Raw genomic sequence first — 22,035 nt, forward strand, 5'->3', positions numbered from 1 at the left:
AACTATTCTGAGACTGACTGTCTATACACAAAAATATTAGCTGTGCGGGGCCCAGCTTTTTCAACACCACCTGCTTGGCAGAATAGTCTCAGGGCCAAAACAAGCTCTCCAATGGGAAGGGAACCCCACACTGGCTGCTCCAGGCCCATTTCGGCTGGCATCAACCTGAACTGCTGCCAGGCTATTTTCACCTGACCTGAGGCTGAGAGCGGGGGGTCTCTCATGAGCTTTGGTTCTCAACTTGTGTGTTCTCTTCTCCGCCTTCTGCTGCGCTGTTTTGCAGGACATCACCGGGAAGGAACTTCTCCTGCCCTAACCCACCAGTAGGCTCGGTGAAAGCTCGATTCGCATCCTGCCTGGGCTGCTAGGGGCAGATGGCAAGAGACAGGAGCTGTTCGCCTCCTGTCCGGCAACACAGCCTGCCACCTCCAGGTTGGCTGCAGTGGTCTCAGGTCACAGCAGAGCTGCTGCTGGTGCTGCAAGCGAAGCGGTGAGAGACTGCATCCCCTTCTTCCAGTATCCCTCACAACAGGGCTGGTTCAAACACAGCCTTTTAAGCATCACGTGCAGGGGGCATGTTTTCAACCTGTCAGATACATCACTGCTCCAAAAACAACTGTTATTAGCCTCAGTAGACTCAGAAGTACCTTACTATGCTATTTTTTTTAAAAGAGCTAAATGACAATCACTGCTAATTTTGCAACAGATTGTCTTATCTGAAGAATTCAGTCCTGCTTCAAGCAAAAACCCCAGAAGTAAACAGGTGGCCCATGAGAAACAGCACTGAAAAGTGAGATGACTCCCTACCCACAGCATTTTAAATAATAGAAGTCTTTACTAAATATTTTAGTACAGCAGCTCAAAGTGCTGTAAACCAAGTGGGGGTTATTTCAAACAGAGGGTCAGTTCTGTAGCCCGTAACTAGGTAGTGATATCACCAGGCAAAACTGCCCAAATACAGAATGGTGGATTGTATCTGAATCATAATAAAAATGACATTCCTAGCTAGTTCTCTTTATAAGCCCTCCAGAAGGGAAGTGGAGACCTAGACACTAGCTGCAGAGTCCTACTAAAGCAATGATCAAGCTTTGATGAGAAGCATGATGAAAACTTTGACAGCACAGAGTTGTTGGAACATTTGTATTCACAACCGTAAGGGATTCTGGTTTTCCCCCCTCATTTAATTGAAATGGTTTAAAGCTGGTGCTATACATAGACTTTCTGAATATTTAATAAGCCATTCTTTTAAGACATTTTGTTGAAACCCAAAGTTTATGTGAACTGAGGTACACAAGGAAAAAATAAAAAATAAAGAAGAAACCCAAAGAGTGTCAACTGAGCTAAGCAGAACACCAGCTCCTATGTGGCAAGGAGCACTCACAGGCAAGGTAAATTCTGCCATGCTTACTGACTCGGTCTGCATCAGCGCTGCTGGAGCCAGCAGCAAGCCAGGGAGACAGCAGGGGCAGCAAGCACCCAAAAGGAGGGGGAAGAGTTGGGAGCAGAGGTGCAGGTGGAGAGGAGAGGAGGACCCTGGGACAAGGAGGAGCGAGGAGAAAGAAGCTATTTGGTACCTTCCAAAAAATCTGGGGGCCACTGATGTAAGACTGCTTTCATTATTTATGACGGGAGAAGAAAAAAAGTTTGTCAAGTATCATGTTAAAACAAAACAAAACTCTTCCTGCCAAATTGCTGGTGAACGGAACAATTTCCAGAGCCGGCCCAAGAGAAATCACTTCAGCACCAAACAAGAGAACACGCTGCTCTTTGAGCTTTAGTTCGGCTCTGCCTGCAGACAAGCCCTGGAGGTGTTGCTTTGGTTAATCTACTGCAAAACACTCGGTGGAGATTTACTTGGCTTAAGAGTGGCTCACTGTGGTTTAGCTTAAACTTGTTCTTGTTCTTAAATTAAACCACAAATATGAATGTCCACAGAGGGCTCTGCAATAATTTACAATTAGATCCCTCAGCAAGGTAGGGCAACTTTGCATTTAGTTAAGTCCCTGGAAGCTCGGAAGATTATCCATATGCTTCAAATCACCAGCAGTTGATAATGAGTTTAGAAACACCCCAGATTATAGCAGTTGGCAAGGAGTATGGACCTGAAACTTCCCTTTCCTTTGGGTGGGAAAACTTGTGCCATTTGGGAGCGAGAACTAGGCATCATTCAGCTCCTGAAATTTCTGGCATACAAATCCTTATGCAAGGAAGACACTTCCTTCCATAACTTGGAATGCCCAAGGGCTACATACAAAAAAATAAGCTTGCCAATCACTCATAAAAAGCTTTTGACCTTTCCCTTCTCACCCCCACCTCCAAACACCTATCCACATCTTTGGGTGCTATAGTATTTTAAAAATATAAGACAGAACAAAATCAAGGTATCTGGAGCATTGCAAAATAAGCTTTTCTTGGAAGAAATCCCATGTTTTCAGAAGATTTTGCGTATGTCTTCAAGTCCTATAAAAGACTAGTTTATGCTCTTTGCTATTACTAGAGAGAACACAAGTCTCTACTCAAGTATTTCTTAACAAAATTGTTTCTTAAACTTGTCGTATGTGACGCTACAATTTCTCAAAATAAAGCAAATTGAACACAGGTTCTGGAAAAGACTAAGTAGATATCGATGGAAGAGATTTTTAAATGACATAAATTTAAAATTTTGCCTAAGCACCAAACATTTATTTCTGTTCTTAGACAGCAAGGAGAAAGAGTTATAATTAAGTATATACAATAAATTCTACCAAAGCCTTCCACAAACTAGCTTGTGAGGAAAGCAGAGCATCCATCCTTACCTAATGCAAGTCCTTAGCACTAGAGCTAGTTAAAAAACAAAGTTATGAAGGCAATTTGCTCTACTTGCATATGCAAATATGGAGGTTGAGATTTGCAAAGCAATAGGTGAGAGACAGGTCAATAAGATAAGCAAAGAACAAGGACTTATAGAGTAAGATGCATACATTTAAGTGCACAAAAATGGCATGTTTCTGGAGGAGGCCAGGAACCTAGAACTCTCCAGGCCTTTCAAAGAAACTGTGAATTCATTCTAGGTAGTCTGATAAGCCCCAGGGCCTTCTGCGCTGGCTAAGTTTCAAGATTGCACATTCAACTAGAGGTAGGACAAGACCAGCTTCCCATAGGTGCATTAGACAAACCTTTTATTGGCAGTGTTATTCCTGTGGACTTTCTGAGATCTGCAATAGCTCCTCTGCAGATTTTAAAACACTGCGTGACATGCTGTTCAAGGAAGAAGCTCAAGATTGCCACCTCATATTAAAGCGTGACAATACAATCATACCAAGGTAGGCATCCTACAAAAAATAAGGACTTCTAAGTCTACAAAACAACAGCGAGGGACAAGGGAAAAATACATGCCAGTGGCAGCTCTCTGTGTGACTCCTGGGTGCAGGGAAGTCAGACTTTTTCTGGTGGGGGTGTGGGAGGGAGGCAGACAGGGCCTGGTTGCCAGTGGAGTACTTTGGGAAGGCTGGGATGGCAGGAGCGGTGACTGAGGAAGCACAGGGAGCATACGCCAACTGGCAGCGGGAGAAGAAACTGAGTTGGTTGAGGAAAGCAGCAGTCCAGGGACTGTCAGCAGGCAGAGAGTTTGGGGAGGTTAAAGGAACAGAAAACTTCGCCAACAGGGGGGAGGATCAAATCGGAGGTTGCACAAACGCAAACAAGACCGAGGGCTGTATCTAATGTTTTAACACGCGTTCAAGTTTTAGGAGCGCTGTAAAGGAATGTGGCACATTCCAGAGCAGCTGCAGGAGCGGTGCGAGCAGGGCTCCACGGCGCTGCGGACCAGGGGCCGAGGAGGCAGCCAGGCTCCCGCAGAGTGAACCAGGGGCCCCCAGGTGCCGGTTCTGCCCCAGCCTGCGAGGTGGGCCCTGCTCCACAGCCCCCGGCCACGCACGAACGAGAAGGCCGAGGGGGGAGGCGGGGGCAGGGGCCAACGGCCCCATCCCTCGGCACCCTCAGGCGCTGCAGTTTTTCTCCCCCCCGCCCCCGCCTCCAGCAAACGGGATGGGGCCTGCCGGGGCCGCGCCGTCCGCGCTGAAAACCCACCGGAGACAATGGGGGCGCCACGGCTGCCCGGACACCGCCCGCCGCCCCCGGGACGGCACCTGACCGCGGGGCCGCGCCGGGGCTGCCCGGGCGCGGCTCCCGCCGCCGGCCCCGCGCTGTCAGCCCGGCGGCGCGGCCCCCCCGCCCGCCCGCCCGCCCGGCGCGGCTCCCCGCGGCCGCACGTGGGCGAGCCCCGCAGAAGTTAGTTTGTCCCGGGCGGGCGGGCGGAGCGGCGGCAGCGCGGCGCCGCTAGGCCGGGCCGCTCCGTGCCCGCCGCGGGGCCGGCGGCAGCGCGAGGCTCGCCCGCCGCGGCGGGAGCCGCCGGCCCGGCGAGACGGGGGCGCCGCGGCGGGCGGTGCAGCGCTGCGCATGGGAGGGGGGCGGCGGGCGCCCCGCCGGGGCCGGAAGAGCCAGTGCCCGCGGCCGGGCGGGCGCGCAGGGTTCCGGCTGCCGGCGGCGGCGGGGCCGCCCGCCCTGCCCGCGGGGCGGCAGCACCCGCCCGGCCGGGAGGGACGGCGGAGGGCGGGAGGGAGGGCGAGCAGGAGGGGCGGATCCCGGCCCGGCCGGGCCCGGCCGAGCGGCACTCACCCACGCAGGCGGCTCCTCTGCGGGCCCCGCCGCCGCCAGGGCCCCGCACAGGCCTCACCCCGCACCGGGCAGCAACGGCCGCAACATGGCGGCGGCGGCGGCGGGCGGGGCCGGGGGCGGGGCCGGAGTACCGCGGCCCGCCTCCCCCGCCGCTCCGCGCCGGGCCCGCCGGCCGCGGGGCCGCCCCTCCCCAGGGGCCTGGGCCGCGCTCTCCCACCGCCGAGAGCCGCCCCAGCGCGGGGCCGCGGCGGCGAGGCCGGGCCGGGGCGCGGCGCGGCGCAGCCCGGCCTCGGTGGGGGCAATGGCGGCGGGTACCTGCGCCGCTCCTGCGGCCCGCAGCGAGGGTCAGGCGCGGCTGTCGCGGCGGCGGCCTCCCGGGGCCGCCCGGGCGCAGCTCCGCCGGGCCCTCGCCGCCCTGTCGGGGGGGGGGGGGGTTAACGGGGAGGTCGGCGTTTGCGTCGTTCGGCTGGCGCTGCGCCCCCAAGGTCGGCGACCAGCGAAATTACCTCGTCGGCCAGCACGGCCTGGGCGATTTTGTAAGATCTTCGAAAAGATCTGGTTGAGAGCCAAAGGATCCGCGGGGCTGCCCGCACGCAGCACGCGCACGAAGGGCACAGCCAGGCAGCGCCCGGCCCTTGCCCCGCGGGTCGCTGAGCCGGCGGCCTCGCAGGCCTCGGCATGCGCCCATCTCCTCTCGCCAGGGCAGGCGGCCTGCGCCGGCTGCCCAAACCGCTGCAGCACGAGGCGGCGGCCTCTTGCCCCTTCCCTCCGCGGCCTCGCGCCCTGCGCTGGCCCTGGGCCCGCCGGCTGCGCCGTGCACCTGGACGGGAGCAGCGACGGCATTCCTGGCGGCTGGGAGCCTGTTTTGCCCCAAAGCACAGCCCGGGCCAAGCACCACGTCTGCACAGCGGGGTTCCGTCTCTTCCTACGCCTTTTGGAAGCCGCCTTGGAGTCTTCTTCCGAATCCTGTCCGGTTTTCTGGTGATTTTTGCTATAAGGACAGAGCATTGGGCTTGTTATTGGAGTCAGGCGCACACTGTTGCTCTGAATTGTTGTTGGTTGTTGGATCCTGCAACGCTGTTGCAGGGTTTGGAGTGTGGTTTGCTTTCTCCTATTGGCTGCATGGCCATGAGCTTGTCTGGAGTAATTCTCTTGCTCGAGAAGTTTATTTTACCAAGTGAATTAGTTCAGGCATTGGAAAACACCTACCCCACCTTATTTACCCCTTGGGCAGTACTTTTCAAGTACAAGTTCCCCTGTGACTCTTTTTAAAAATGATAAAAATTCATATAGCACCATGTCAAGAAAAGATCCTCATGGGACATTGCTTGATACATCCCATATTGGGTGGTTCTTGACTCTTTAATTTTTGAGATGCCTCATTTATCTATTCTTAACTTTTGCTTGCCAAGACCTATTTTCTAGCCAGGCATGCTGGCTGGCATCAAATCTGGTAGTTCATTCTTATTAATTAACTGTCCTTTAATTCCTTCCTTATTGTGACCCATATCAACATGTATGTAATTTTATTTATGATTCTTTTTATTAGACTAATTGACTTGGACTTAGTTGTCCTCCCACTTTCATTTTTAAATGCGAGTACAGCTTTAAATTTTTTCTTGGTCCTGAGAAACTTCCATAGGCTGTTAGGATTTACCGACTATCAATTTTAATTGTACAGTGACTTCCTTAGCTGATAAAACTGCTGGGTATACATTATCAAGTCCTGCAATTTTAAAAAAGATGTTAACTGTAGTGGCTTATGCCTAATATCTTTCATAAGTACTGATAGATTAGGAAGCATTTCATGTTAAGGTACAAATTTGTCATCCTCCTTCCATCATAATGAAAGACAGAAATACTTACTGAGTTTTCTTTCCTGTGACATGACAGGTTTACTATTTATACATGGGAGTGGACTTACAGCGCTGTTCATATGGTGTTTGTTTCTGATCTAATTAAGTAATGCCTTTCCCTTATCCTCAGCCCTGTGGGCAAATTTTTTTTCGACACTCTTAGCTTCATTTCCATCAATGCTGAATCGCTGTTTTCACCTTTCTCCTTTTGGAGGTGATACGCAGTTCCTCAAGACTAACAAAGGGCAAAGGAATTCACACAGAGAAAATGCTTTGAATATCACAACTGTTATCTATATTTTTAGCATGTCTCTATGAAAAGCTGTTTCTGAGTTGGATGTTGAATCTAATAAGATAGCTGACATTTCTTGCACAATTTATAAAGAACTGCCACAGTCCTAAACGTGTTATGGCTCGCAGGAAAGCCACTGTAATTTGAAGGAATGTGCTAATTAAGAAATATAATGCAAATGTGAATTTAGAGATGCTCCATCCCAGATGGCCAAGGAGGAAAGGCATCCATAGAGTGGCAGTTTGGGAAGCTAAATCCCCCTCCACAAAGTAGCAGAGAACGCAAAAGGGACTAAGGACAATATTTATTCTTATGAATGATCTAAAAATTGCATTTTTTTTTTTTTTAGTCCTATGTGGTAACCGACGAATTTGGGAAGAAAAAATCCTCATGCTTTCTTTAGGAGATTTAAATTTGTCACTTCGGGATCATTTTGTGATCGAAAATAAACCACTTAACCTGGTAGTCGTGAATGGCTTTAAAGAAGATGTGATTACAAAGCAACTCTCTGGGCTTAATTAGGGCTGTTTTTTTTTACTGCTTTCCAGCACATCCACTTGGCCAGGATGGGCTTACGAGTCGAGCAGCCTTCTGTCACAGTTTTTTGGGCGTGTGATACAGTAGTAAGCAATGCCCAGTTGTGTCTGAGATTTTCACTTTTAGTTTTTCCTCCTGCTTGGTGTTGTTTGTGATTGCTTTTTAGCTGGGGGAAAGTGAATCTTTTCGTGTGCTAGTTACGTCGGAGGGTGTGTATGTGTGAGTATGTATGTAGGCAGGCTGGCTGGCAAGGACGGTGAGACTTATTTTATTTATACATAACAAACGTAATAAAGTCCTGAGCACTCATGCCTAGGCAACTGTCAGTTTTCAAATCCGTGATTAATTTGTGTCTGTCAGAACGAGGTGTTACAGAGAATTACCTTGAGCTGGTTGCAAAACTTTTGCGTTACAAAACTATAATTAATGTTTTAGAAACTCCGGGGAAGGTTTATTACTGGCAGGGTGAGAATGAATCCCCAGACACAAACATTCCTCTAAGATAACAGCATAGCCTTCGGCGTTATCTACACAAAAAAAAAAAAAAAAAAAATTGGTGTAACTTAAATCAGTGTAATTAATTATACAGATGTCATCTGTATACATTGAAAACCATTTACACCTTTCACTCGGGCTTTTAAAACAAGAAGTTCTCCCTGACTGTAAGGGCATGCCCTCTGCATTTCCCCCAACTGATTTTTCCCCCTTTTGCTTCTTGACAAATATGTGGATAAACTGTCCCATCTATTCACTGAACAGACCTCTGTATGACCATTGAGCCACCACGAACATGGAAAAAAACTGCCCTTATTAGCTACTTTGGACATGGATGTGGAACAGCTGGGGGCTGTGGCGCTTGCGATAAGGGAGATCTCACCTTAAATTCCTACATCAAATCGAATAGACCAAAGCTGCTGTCTCTGTGCGAGTAGGGGAATAGGAGTAAGATTTCTAATTTGGCAAATACTTATTAGAGAAGAACTGTTTCTTGCTCTGCTTTACTTACGATTCCCATTTATTGGAGTCGTGAATGTGATGAATTAGGCTGATTTCTGAGGGGGAAGTTGTAACCAAAGGGTACCAAAATGGCAAGAGACGGGTTGCTAGTGCAACAGCAAACTCGTTTTACTACTTGACTAGAAAACTGAGGAAATAAATAACTTCCAGACAGACAGTTTTCTTCCTCCGTGAGAACTGCAGGCATGCTAGAAACGTACCAGCTCTGGTGGAGTACGGATACCCTTTAAGGCCTGGGCGAGTAGGGTCCATTGCACAATCCTCTATGCTAACAGCAAAGGCCGTGCAAAGCCCTGCACTTTGTTTTGTTTCTCTCAAATAGCACTGATGCAACTGCTTGGGGGGCTCCACCTCTGCCCGTGCCATGCTGAAAAGTGCTAAAACGACCCCTTTCTTGTCGAGCTGTTTTAAGATGGGCTCACTTCCACACTTGGGATTCTGGCAAAGCCAGAGGCGAATGAATTGCGGCACGCAGCTGCGACTGGAGGAACTTCCCAGGCTGGTTCTGCTGCTGAAGCAATGTTTTGTGTGACTGCAGCCCCGGGCCCAGCCTCAGGGCTGGAGTGGCCTGGAGACACTGTGGTTTCCCCATACATTTCCCAGGGTGACAATGCTGGCTTAAGTTGTTCTTGCCTTTGTGCCCTCAGTTGCACTGCGCAGCTGCAGCAGGACCGCTCTGTGAACCAGAGAGAACTGATCCCGACTTTAAAAACCTCCTTGGGGAAAAAAATTAAATGTCACCAGTTCCCTCATCTGCTCACACATGGTGCCACAAGGACTTGTGTAGGCAAAACTGAGGAATGGGGTAGTTGGCTCCCAGGTGGGAGCCAGCCAGAGGGAGGGCTGTTGGGGTAGGAATACTAGCGCCAACCTGTCGCCCAACCAAGGTCCACATCACTCTTGGAAACCTTCTTGAACTTTGCTAGAAAGTTTAATCAAAGCTTGGGAAAACAGCGAGCAGAATAGCACTGGGAGGGCTCTCTTTCCTAAACTGCCCATTACAATAGGTTTAAAAAAAAAAAAAAAGATGGTGACGTACCCGTAGGGTCAGTCTGTTTTGCAGGCAGAGCTGGCTGGTACGCGGACCAGCAGAAACCAGAGCTGTTTGGTAGTAGTCATTATTTAGCACCATGATTTGGCCAACGCATTAAACTGCAATATGGCAGTCCAGTGTGGGCAGGCTGGGCCAACCTGGTCTGCGTCCCTGCCTGGGGTTTCTGCACAAAGACATTTCTTCAATTAGTTTCTCCAGTGAAACATAATAGTGAAAAGCTTACATCAAACGGAGATACCCCAGAAACTGTAATAATCTGCCCTCTCACTCCATCCTTACCCTCTTGAGATGCCTGGAGAAATGGATCTGTTGTGGAAGCACAGCTTGCATCCATATGTTACAATAGCCTTTCGTTGTACTAAGCTCCAATTTTTTTCCCTACAGGACACTTGTATGGAAAGGGCAATGAATATGGCAGGGTTTGAAGTCAGGCAAGAAAGAAGAGGTGAGTAGATAAGAAACTCACATTGCATGAAAATTATCTTGCATACCTAGCAGATGCATTTAGGAGAATGCATGACTTTGTTTCCAGGTGTCAAACAAGGATTATGTGCAATGTAGCCACAAAACTATGCATTGGATTTTTCATTTCTGTGCAAATGCATTGATAATCCTAATAGTGTGAGTCTGACACTTTTGGCATCATCCAGCAGCTGGAGGGTATTCATATTTAGAAAACTAAAACTAAAATCATGCGCAGAACCTAATTGCAGAGCTACAGCAAGAATAAAAAACATCTCAAGCCAGGCTACTCTTAGCACTAAAACCAAACCAGCTACACACTGGCACCCTGGGCACATTCTTTTAAAACAAGACTATATCTGTAAGGGGCAAGCAACTGGTATTCTGGCTTTGTTTAGCGTGGAAATGAGGGGTTCAGGTGCCCAGCCCCACTTAAATTGCCATTTCTGCCCTTGCCTGTATGTACTTGGGCGCATGTCCCATGCTTGTTTGTGTTGAAATGAGCCTTTCCCAGGTGCTTGCAGGAACCTTGCCTATGCTCCCTGGGGCGCGATGGAAAGGTCACTGGGGGACTACTCGGCACCTGAGCGATTTAATCTGCAATTGCACTGCACGCTAGGTGGTTCCAGCTCTTGGCAGCCCACATTGAGGCTTTATCCCACAGCCTGCCCTGAGTAACACAACTGGATTTTAAACTGTAGTCAGTGTGGGGCAGAGGCTTTTCTTTATAGCTAGGGACAAAACCAAGCAAGAGGATTTTTAATGGTGCCATGTAACACTCACAGCCTCTTCTTACTTTTCAAATGTTGCCATTTCCCAAGAATCCCACAGTTGAGGCAGAAATCTTCCATGTTTGATCTCCACCCTGTGATAGGTCTTTTTTTTTTTCTCCCCTGGAAAGTATTAGTAAAATTTAGTGGATTTTTGTTTTTAAAATTGTATGTTACTATTTCCTCTTTCAGGATTATAGTAGGAAAACACAGCTAAACCTTTAAATTGGAAAAGTACACGTATGAATTCTGTTTATCACAGCATCAGTCTCCAAGTATTTGTTATTACGCCATCATGGAGGTTCACAGTCATACTGAAATGGACCGTTTGCTTTGCCAGCATGTTCTTGACGTAATTTTCATTATACTATGAAGTGTTAAATTGCCATAATTTTCATCATACTTTGAAGCGTCAAATCGCCACGCAACTGAGCTAACTCACTTAAGCTCTCCCAGGAAAGCCCACAACTTTACCGCTAAGTCACGCTGACTCTCAGGGTAACGCAGCCAAAACTTGGTGCTTGACTGTGCTTTCTGGGAACCGGGCCAGCTCCGTGTCACCCTTTCACAACACCAGAGTGGCTGCAAAGTCCCATGGAATCGCAGAATGCAGTTTGGCTTGTACGTTTACATTACGAGCCGGTTTTTGACTACGTGATGACCCGATGTGTCTCTCCCAGCCTCTGTCTCCACGCTCCCTGAAGGTATGCTTCAAGGGGCTCTGCTGTATCTCACTTCCACTTGCCTGTTAGTCTAAGGAAAGATCAGCATCTCAGAAAAACTGCTAGATTTTTCACTCTATTTTGGATTTAGATAACAATGAACGTCTTGCCTTCATCTGCATGTCTCACATTATTTCATGTGCGAGGGAAGAGCCCCTCCACATCTGCTCATTTACCCCATGTCTATTCTGCAGCGGGTATGCAGAGGCAAGTCGCTGCAGCTGCAGCATCTCTCGCCTTCCTCCTCACACCTCTGCTCATGCTTCCTGGCATGCTGCCTGCTTCTGGCGTCTGCATCGTCTTTGGCTTTGGCATCATCTGCCCTCAGCTGTGGGATCAACAGAGCCGTTTCAGCACGGGGCAGCCCGTACCCGTGTCGTGGAGCACATTATTCAATGCCACTTCACAGTTCTTTTTGAGAAAAAGCTGAGGAGCAAACGGCTACTAAGCAGCAATAATTATGCCCGTGGAGAGGTCACAGCCTTCAGCAACACCTCTGATATTGCTACAGCTCCTGAGAAGCAGTTTTGGATGCAAAATCTATTTCCTAAAAGTTAATCTTTGCTTGCCAATAAATTTCTCTCCCTTCTTCTCCAGAACTTTGGCTTTGTTATCCCTAGAAACAGAGAGAGAGAGAGGAACCTTGGGAATTTATACACCATATCTTACCTTTCTCTCTCACCTTGCTTTGTCCTTAAATTCAAACCTGACTTTAGCTGAGACAACTGGTGGTGCAGTCCCTGAGGCTTTGGCTGCATTAATAGATAGACTGAGTGGGCAGAATTGCTCTCCATTCTGCCTTCGATAATAAGTTGTTTTCACACTCATATTTCCCTGGGAAAAAGAGCTAGAGCCTGATACAGTCAGGATCTAAACAAGAAATTGCAGCCTGTATGCTAACATGGGAACTGCAGTTTGTTCAGCAGTGAGTGTGTCTATCCGACTCCCAAACTTTTTTTTGTTGGGAAGGGGCTAGGAAGCAGCAGTTTTTCGGGCTTGCACCCATTGGCAAACTTGGGCTAGAAGTCAGCAAAATATAGGAGGGTTCTGGCACCAAAAGGCTTTAGCTTCCTTTTTGTTTTGTGTTGTTTAACAGTAGAAACCGTCTTGTTCCATTACTAGTTGATAAAGATGATCGGATTGTGGAGAAGAGAAATAAATAGCATAGAGAATCAGGACACAGGGTCTTATAAAAGGAGCATGAGACAGAGTATTTTTTGTTCAGGACAAGCTTTGGGAGTAAAATGAAGAAAGACAGGAAATTATAAGGGGCGGTGACAAACAGGTTTTTCAGAAAAGAAAAAAATTGTAGGATTCTTTATGGCAAAAATTCTTTTTATCTCTTAAAAACACTAAGGACTGTGATGATAAGAAAACACTGTACTAGCACAGTCAAAAGCCTTTTGGAAATGAAGTTTTCCACCATAGGCCTCCTTTGACCCTGCTAACTGTGGACATTAGAGTATTTTCATGTTCTTTTTTATCCTGTTAGACATTCATTGGGCCATCAGTTATGCTGTCATTCAGGATGCTAAGCGATCGGCTGTGGTTGCTCTGACGTGTCAGTGAAAGACATTTAAGTATAGGACAAACAAATGTCTCTGGCCTTCAAGAAACAATTTTCCAAAGGTTGGACTCCTATTGACTCACCCCAGCACAGCAGAGCAATGTGCTAAGCACATTGCAGTCTACCTGGGAGCACAAGCATTTCCTGCAAAAGAAAATCATGGAGAGAATGGAGAGATGACTGCCCTTGGACTGCTGGATTAAAAACCCTCCTCCGACAAAAGGGCTGAATAGGGCTGGTTAAAGCATTGCTGAAGCCAAGGAGTTACAATTAAACAGAGTAAAATTACGAACCTGCAGTTTTGGGGTAGGAATGAAACAAGCAATAAAGGAATTTGCCTTTCTGGGAGGTGGCAGATTTCTCAAGTCTTCTGAAGCATCTTGCCACGTCACATTGCTAGAAGTAATGTATTGTGCTATAGGGATTTCTGGTGAACATCTCTTCCATTCCTCTATTCCCTTTTCACAGGGCAACACCTCCCAAGCTGGACAGCCCTTTCTGAGCATCAGCATGTTGCTCTCTAACACCACTGCTATCACCGTTGCTACTTACAATACCCTAACTTTAAGGCTCTTCTCAGACAGAGGGTTTGATCGAATAGATCCCACGTTCATGACCAGCACCCTGGTGGTAATATTAGAGGTGCTTTTTAGTCAGTCTTCATGGACAGCTTCTTTCTCAGCTGGGCCACCAGGCAGGGAAAGGCCATAGGGCCAAAGGAGAGTCCCTCCTGCTTAAGGACCCAGGATAGAGTCCCACTGTGGTGTCCCACCGATGACTTCTATGTCAAGTGGATCCTGAAATGAGTGGGGTACTGTGCAAAAGGAGGCTGCTATTCCATCGCATCATGTCAGAAATACGCTTGCACTCAGAGCAGTGTTGTGAGTCTGGAGTGGATGGTGGTCTCTCTTCAGACCTAGCTATCTGTGTTTCTCTTCAGCCATCATCAGCCTTTCCAGGGCAGGGAGCAGGAGCAATGCGTTGCTTTACAGCCAGGCTGAGACCCTGATTTTGGAGTCAGGCTCTGCAGGGTCAGGGCCAGCAAAGAGGGATGCAGGTCCTACAAGTACTTCAGGATCATCTGCTGCACTCTGTCTGCTGACCTTACATATCTGAGATAGGCCTTTTGATCCAGCCACCTAAACTGTCTTAAGGAAACCTCCATAATTTGCAGACATGCTGAGGGTTTGTGATGCATTTGCTAATTTCCAGATGAAGGGTCAGAGGTGGCTTAACTGGGCTGATGTCAGAGGGAAGAGTAATAAATAGGCTCTTGCATTGCCTCACCAAGTGATAAGTATCCATCACCTGAGGTACTTCAGAGCCTGACAGACAAAGCATGCAGACCACTTTGAGGGATCAATCTCATCATGACTTTCAAGAATCTTCTCTTCTGGCTGAACAACCCAGTTCCTTCTGTTTTTCCTCCCGGGTCATACTTTTTAGCATGCTGCTGCTCATTCTTGGTGTTCTCTATTGCACCATCAGCAGGACTGTCCCAGCTCAGTGCCAAGACCGGACCCTCCAGATGAGATCTCACCTGTCATGCTAGACTACTAGCTTTGACATTGCTATTTCACAAGCAACAGACATTTCATTCAGGGCCTAGATGCACAAAAGAGCTGAAGACACATGTGCATGCAAAGTTCACTGAAGTTCTGAGGCAATTCAAGCCCAGGCTGCTCTCTGCCTACAGTGCTGCTCCAGGGAGCTGGCTGGGGCTTGGTCCCTGGGGATGACTGCATATCATCTTGCTGCTTCTTGTGATTTTTATCAGTGTGAGTCCAAGGTGTCTCACTGGTTTGCAGGAGAGGGAGGCTGTGGGCACCTGGCCCAGTGCAGCTGGAGTCAAGGGGGATCCCACCAGTAAGGCAGACGTGACGGGCAACTGCAGGCAGGCACTTGGAGACTGTAGTGGGTCTCAGTAGTACTGGGAGTAAATTTAGCGGCTCTGTCTGGGTGGCTCCCGGCAGTGTACTGGAGAAGATGATCCCAAAACTGAACACATTGTTTTAGTAATTACATTTCAGGTTTTCTCTAATTAACACAGATGCCAGGGAGACTCTTTTGAAAGATATATAGAAAGTGAAAGCATCAGATTAACTCAGCAGCAGTAGGACTTTGGGGAACAGCATAATGAATGATGATATCAATTTAGTAGTAGCTGTGGTGGTCTAAGGATATAACTTGGCAAGGGCTGTAGAGAGAGCTCATATATTTCATTAGACCAGCTGATGCTTTTGGGGGAGCAGGGAGACGAGCTCCCCTGTTGAACCTGCACTGCTTGTCCCATACCACTGGAACTGGGACCTCTCCAGAAAAAACATTAAACAAATACCACAAATACTGGAAAAAGAACTGTTCTCCGCCCTTCTTCCCTCACCTCGCTTCAAATGCCGCAAACTGATTGTCCAAAATAAACTTCCAGGGAGCAGCAGTCACATAGAAGCACGCCAGGCCTGAGTACCACATGCAAATCCTGGCCATGCGTCTCCGCAGACACAGCAGAGATCACTGCCCATCACTGTGCCATCAAACTCTGCTAATGTGCATCCCACACCAGAAAATCCTCCAGCCTGGGCTTCAAACAGTCTCACTGAAACTAGGTGAGGAAACCAAACCTACTAAATGAATTTGCATAGCCAATGCACAACAGTAAGGCCTGGTCAGCAATGAGAGGACTGGCCTCATAAACAGCTGATCATCAGCTGCCGTCTCTGAACTCTCAGGTGCGATCCTCCAGGGCAACCTACAAAATAACTTCAAAAGATGGAATTACAACTTTTAGCAACAGGAATTGCAATTTGTACCTCCACTGAACACCAGAGATATGCCAGCTTTCTCTGTCCATGCTCTTTGCACTTAGTGTTCAACAGGCAGTAACAACCACCTTTTCTTTTTCACTTTGTCCTTTAGATGTTAAAGACGTAATCCCAACTGTCCTAGCTAATGTGCCCTTCTGCTCTCTAGGAACCACCTCTTGTTCTTCTCAAATTATTAAATTTATTAACACAATCAAGCTATACTTACTACAACTGTTCCCAAGATGCCTCCCCCCCCCCCCCAAATTATTTCCGTTGAGGTAATAACAGAAATTTGGGGGGAAAGACATGAATCCCCATCCTACTGCTCTGGGCAGCCCCCAATGTATCTGCACACACTCTCCTTCTCTGCTGCCAGTGGTGTGAATGACCCAGAGCAATGTGAAGCTTTAGCCAGTGTGGGCAGGGAGGAGTGTCCTTGTTTGCGCCACATTTCTGGTTTTAGCTCTTCCACAAGAGAAACAAACTCCCAGGAGAGCATAAAAAGGCACGAGACTAGCTAAACAAAAATTCACAGCTATTTTTATAGACTTCTGGAAGGACTTAGAGTGGAAGGACCCTCTAGAAGGTCCCTAGTCCAACCACCTCCTCAAAGCAAAGCTGCTCACAATGCTAGCTCAACTTGCTCAGAGCCTGATGGCCAGGACATCTGTGACCCTAACCCTTGTGGCAGTGCCAGTTTAAAGAAATATATCTATTAGCTCATGCAGAGGCAGGGATGTGGGGGTTCTGCAGTGACAACCAATTATTTCCTGGCATTTCTGATGTTACAAATTATGACAGTCTATATTGGTCTTGTACTTTTCTCTGAAAAGCAACAAGGTTTTCAGGCTGGCACAACCCCCCTGCACCACACTGGGTGCCTGGGGCTGTTTTGTGATGCTAAGGAAGAACTTGGTAAAAATCAAGGGCTGTCTGACTGCTGGGGGCCTGGCAGAAGAACAGCAACAAACATTAGAAGAAAACATGCATTTGGAAGCATCTTTTCAGAGAACAGGGCAAGTGGGGCTTCACAGTTATTTCTGTAGCTGTCTCTGGCTCATGAACTATGCTTTTTACTCAGCCTGTCACTTCTGCATGGTGCGGTGAAGGCCAGTCTAGACTGGAGGTTGCACACAGGGACGGCACCACGCAACTTGCTCATCACAAGACCTACATGCGCTCATGCGTGCATCCTGGGACAGGCTCACAGACAGATGCCTTGAAGAAGGGAAACCAGAAGAGTGAGCCCCAGGGGTGCGCGCACAGCCACTGGTGTGCAGACATGCCACAGGAGCAGGTTGGACACATGCGTGCACCCTCCCAGATATGTTCATACTGCAAAACACAGAAGGGTGCATACCCAGATGTATCTAGACATGCAAGTCAAATCCTTGCCAGAGTCCCACAGCTTTCCACCACACCAGCTCTCCTTGGGATCTCTAATTTGACAGCACGGATGTATCTATCTTCCCCAGGAAGGATCCCCCCATTAAGCAGCCCCAGGACCCTGCAAGTGAGTACCTGAGACGAGGTCTCAGATACCTGGAGATAAAAGTAGTCATTAAAAAGGCATAAACAAAGGGCATTGCAATTGTTTTGCCACATCTCCAGACTTGAGAGGAGGCTGAAATAACCTTTATATAATCCCATTAGCATTTCCAGTGAAAGCAACGGCATTTTAGGAGGCAGAAAAATATATTTTCTTATCATCCAGAAAGGCCAAAGGTATTTATCTGATTTAATATTTTATAATTGATACTAAGCAATACAGAAGAATAAGGCAGGCAGTCTGGAGATGGTTGCAGCCCTGCGGTGACATGGCAGGAACTGTCCTCTGCTCTCCCAGTAATGTGTCATACAGGGGCCTGTGCAGGAGCCAGCTCTGGGCGCAACAGCCCTTCTCTGTGGGCTCTACAGAAAAAAGGGCTTTCTCTCAGGCTCCACTGTGGTAGTACCCTGGATGGAAAGGCAGGCTCCTTCATGCTCACAAACATTGCCACTTAACAGCTATTTCAGCATCACATCTCTGCAGGAGCAGACACTTGAGCTGTTGCAAGCCCAGGGGCTGAAACTCATCCTCAGCCTACCTGTGATCTGTCCTTCCCTGGTCGGGCAGGGTGCCAGCACAGCCCTGACTGAACTGCCATGTCCTTCTGCAATGGGAAGGGCTAGATGAAAACAAAAGCCAGGGAGAAGATGGGGAGGACAAGTGAGAATAGGGCAAGGGCATAGAGGTTGGGGGCTCAGAAATGGACTGCGATGCCCAGCAGGAATATAGGCAGCCAACAGACATGTGAACGTTCATCAGTGCTCTTCACGATGATGGCTTTGCACCCAGAGTAGCAGCAGGTCAGGACCAGCACCCCTTCTGTAGGTCCCTGAACTGCCCCATCATGTGGGTCCTGCCCTCGGGTAGTGATGAGATGTTGGCTAGCTAGCTAGCTGTGGTCTCACCCAGTAAGGCCACCCTCACTCAGGGTTGTCCTAGGAGCAGAGGAGCTGCAGTGGGTGCAGTGAAGCCCCACTAGTGCACAACAGCTGTGACTGTGCAACACTTGGGTAAGTAAGTACCTCATATTTTTCATCTCCAGTAGGGAATGGAAATTAGGAGGTTATTCTTTGTGAAACATTCTGGAAAGTCATAGCTGAAATCTCTCACTTGCCTCTTCCATCTGTTTATTTTTACCACTTAATAACACGTCTGTCTCGTCAACTGTTCCTGACATCATGGCAAGAAAATCCAACTGAGCAGACAGTTTTATCAAAGAGACATTAGCTCTTCGTTACTGTGTGACACCACATCAGTGCTTCTTGTGTTTATGAAGTCTAGTCTGTAATTTCAAAGAGTGTCTTCATCTCTTTGAGGAGATGATATAACCAATATATTTGAAATTGTTGATTATTATGCAAAAGGTTATCCAAACTGTGAAGAGAAGACAAACCTTCAAGCCCTTCAAGAAGTCTCATTTGTTTGGTGATGAGCTTTTCTCTTCACTGCCACATGATGTCACGGACCTAATTTCAAGTGATTAGTAACAATGGCAAAACAGCTATCGAAATAACCTTTGATAGAGGAGCAGAATTCTGGGACCGTACGAAGAGGCTGTACTATCAATAATTTCTCATCATGAATGCAGTATTAGTCTGCAGGCTTCACCATGACACAAAACCTGCTTCTGTCTTTGCTTTCTGAAGAGGCAGCCAGCGAGCTGCAGAGGGGTAGCTGGCCTGAATGTAGATCAACAGTGTTTATCCACTTTTTAATTTGATCAATCTTGTGTTTATTGCCTTCACAGTGGATGACTTCACTCACCCTTTTTATTTACAGCTATCCTCCTGGCTTCATCACTGAACAATCTGCTTGTTGGGGAAGCCTGGAAGAACTGAATCTGAACTGTCTTACATTTTCAGATGGGCTGTTTCACCACCTTTCCCTTATTTTCTAGACCTGCCATAAGTTTTTGTTTTTTAAAGTTTCAGAACCAGTGGAGCTGAACCAATGTCTTTGTTTGCTTTTTGGATAAGGAACAGAAATATTTCAATGAAAACAGTCTTGCATCCTCCAATCTGCTTGCTGTTCAGAATCATTCAGAATACGTAGTCTTTTGGGCATATAATCTGGTAGCAGAATCACAAAAGTGTCAGTTGGAAGGGACCTAGTCCAACTTCCTGCTCGAAGCAGGATGATTGACAACACTAGGAGAGAGGAGAGCACATCCATGGGTGTCAGCATGTGCAAAGCATAATGCATGAAGGCCATCTGTGACACACAGCCTTTGCTAGCATGGCCTGGATTTAATGATCCAAGAGCTCCTTGCTAGTCCTGAGTCTAGTATCTTTGATTACCATCTTGTGTATGGTCCTGTTATGCCTATAGGCGGTAGACTGCCACTACCTTATATTTCAGTATGTTCAGAAGTGATCCTCAGCTAATGACTGCATTTTAGAAAAAAGAGGAATTCTTCTATTAGATCAGCTCAAGAGATCATCTTGTTCAATCTGTGTCTACAGGAGAGACTGCTCAGAACATTGTAACCTACCCACTAGGAAGTTCATTCCTCCCCTAGGAAGGAATGGCCAGCTAATGCCTTCAGGACCTTTCCTGGCTATATGTTAAGCTACTTTCAAAAACTAGGGAAAGAGGACCAAAAAGGCATTCCTGAGCCTTGCAGTTCCTCTCTCCTGCATATTTTCCACTGTACTGCATGCATCCTTCCATAAGGAGCCATCCAGGCCCAAACCGATTAGGTTGTGCGTGTGTCAGGAAGCTGCTGTTCTGGAATAAAAGAAAGAAAACTCACAAGGTTGCAATTCAAGTGCTCATATGGTAGGAAAGGCCAGAAAACAGCATGAGATTGGCCCATGGCATGGAAAAATTCAGTTCAAACTCTTACAATTTGACAGCTATAAGCAACTGCAAATAGTGACTATAGTGGGAGGTGGCAAGCAAGCATATCTAGAAGACAACACGACCAGCTCTGCCCTGTAATGTGAAGTAGGGAATGCTCTGCAGGCTCTGTGGTAATTGTTAAGGAAAATCTCTAGCAAGTGGAAAATAAAGAGATTCTACCAGTTTCTAAAGAGTAAATTCAAATTCACTCTTGCAAAAAAGAATTTTTTTTCCCAAAAAACTGAAAAGAGATAAGTGATCTGGCAAGTGAAACTGCTCAATATTCCTCCATCTAGACATTCTTCTCCTTAGAAACAGCTCTTTAGATCACATTATGTTTTACCTGGTGCTCCAGGTATGCTGACACACTGTTGCATCATGGACATTTGGTGACCCAGCTTGGGGCTCTCAGTAAACTCAGTCAAGGAGGTGAAACACCTCTGGGCTGTTCTTTCAGTTCCCCGACAGCACCCAAACCTACCTAGCAGGCAGCATAACCCTGAGAAAGCAAACGAAGAGCAGCTGCTTTGCATGGAGGAGACATTTTCCACTGCGTTGAGGACACTTCAGTAAAACCACGCAGCAGTCCAATGTTCTTACCTGCACAACACTTATAAATACAACTATATAAGATATCCTTATGATCTTTACTTTCTTACTTGACAGCATATGTACCATCTGTTTTTCTGCATCCTACCCAAATTACAGCACAGTTTGCAAGTCATCTGGGTCAACTGAACTAAGCTGGTTATAAGTGTGTCTCCAACCACCTAAAGATCACTGTTCCTTGTCCGATAGCCTGCAGAACTCAAATGGTGTGCTAACATGGCTAGGATGTAACTGTGTTGTTTCTGGATTTACTAGTATGACTCCGATGAGAGATGACCCAGGAGCTGGTGGAGGCATTTCTGTCCCTCTGTTGCACACTCTAGACTGGTAAGGAAGAAAGCATGTTTATGCACTACAGAGCATGGAAATGTTCATAGGCACCCATCAGTGGGTCCCAATCCTTCTGTACCTGGAGCTCTGATGAGTCTGATAGGAGAGAGCTCTTGCACAGTGCCAGCAGGAATGGCTAAGTGTCCAGAGAGGGGCTGTGTGAACCAAGAAAATCCCATATTTTGCCCTGCTTTCATGCTGCTGCTTGCACGCATAGGAGCAGCGCATGGCAGTAATGCCCCAATGGTGTTTGAAATACCCACAATGACTTGCTGATGTCTCAGCTGCCCAAAGGTGCCAGAAGTATCCTCTGGATATGTGGACCCCTGTAGAACAGGTGCTACAAAAGGCTCAGAGTCACTGCACATGCTACATTCATCTGGATGAAGAGAGAGCTGGTGATTGGTAGTGAAGCTACACATCTCTTTCAGCAGCAGCTGCAGGTGGCCAACACATGGCAACAACAGCCAGTGCCACCAGGCTAGACCAGCTGGTGTCTTCTGCCTCCACAGCTGTGTCCCAGCCTGGCCCTGTGACATGAATCTGCTGCTCCTGCTCATCCCTAACTTACTGGTTTACCCTAGTTACCAATGCTTCAGGTGCAGAAGGATTGCCTTATGTTTCTAACTTTCTGTTTCTGGTTGAGTTTGGAGCATGGCTGATCCAGGACATATCTGCTATTACATTGCCTCATCTACAAAATAGCCAGCTGAGAACAAACCTTCAGGAATCTGCTGCCAACACAAATATACCAGGTTCGGGCATGTATGCCATATATAACACACTTCTAGTGCCAGTGATTTTCCAGTAACTAAATAAAACAGGCAGAAATGGCAATTCCCTGATTTTTGCTGACCCTTTTTTCTCACTCCTTTCGGGAGCATTTGCCTTGTTTTGTCAGGAACTGCCAAGCATCTGCAAAAATGCTGAGAACAACATCTCAAACGAACTCTGTCCTTAGCACAAGAA

General features: G+C 47.6%; 1 protein-coding gene and 1 long non-coding RNA gene across 5 annotated transcripts in view; one reads left to right on the forward strand and one right to left on the reverse strand.

The window, feature by feature from the left end:
• The window catches only part of ZNF592 (zinc finger protein 592), a 39,428-nt gene extending 34,718 nt beyond the window's left edge, over positions 1 to 4,710 (reverse strand). For 2 of the 4 annotated variants that reach the window (XM_067305863.1, XM_067305866.1), the window contains exon 1: positions 197 to 304. In XM_067305863.1, coding sequence (XP_067161964.1) covers positions 197 to 224 — 28 coding nt within the window. In that variant the 5' untranslated portion in view covers positions 225 to 304. Of the gene's footprint in view, positions 1 to 196; positions 305 to 3,155; positions 3,232 to 4,656 lie in introns of those variants that run through there. The other 2 variants (XM_067305864.1, XM_067305865.1) reach the window with 2 other exon arrangements.
• Positions 3,817 to 19,078, forward strand: LOC106487980 (uncharacterized). The gene is made up of 3 exons (XR_001293145.1): positions 3,817 to 3,883; positions 9,797 to 9,857; positions 19,066 to 19,078. It is a non-coding gene; the product is annotated as an uncharacterized lncRNA (long non-coding RNA).
• The last annotated feature ends 2,957 nt before the right edge of the window (positions 19,079 to 22,035 follow it).

The sequence above is a fragment of the Apteryx mantelli genome, chromosome 15 (assembly GCF_036417845.1).
Source record: "Apteryx mantelli isolate bAptMan1 chromosome 15, bAptMan1.hap1, whole genome shotgun sequence".
NCBI lineage: Eukaryota > Metazoa > Chordata > Aves > Apterygiformes > Apterygidae > Apteryx > Apteryx mantelli.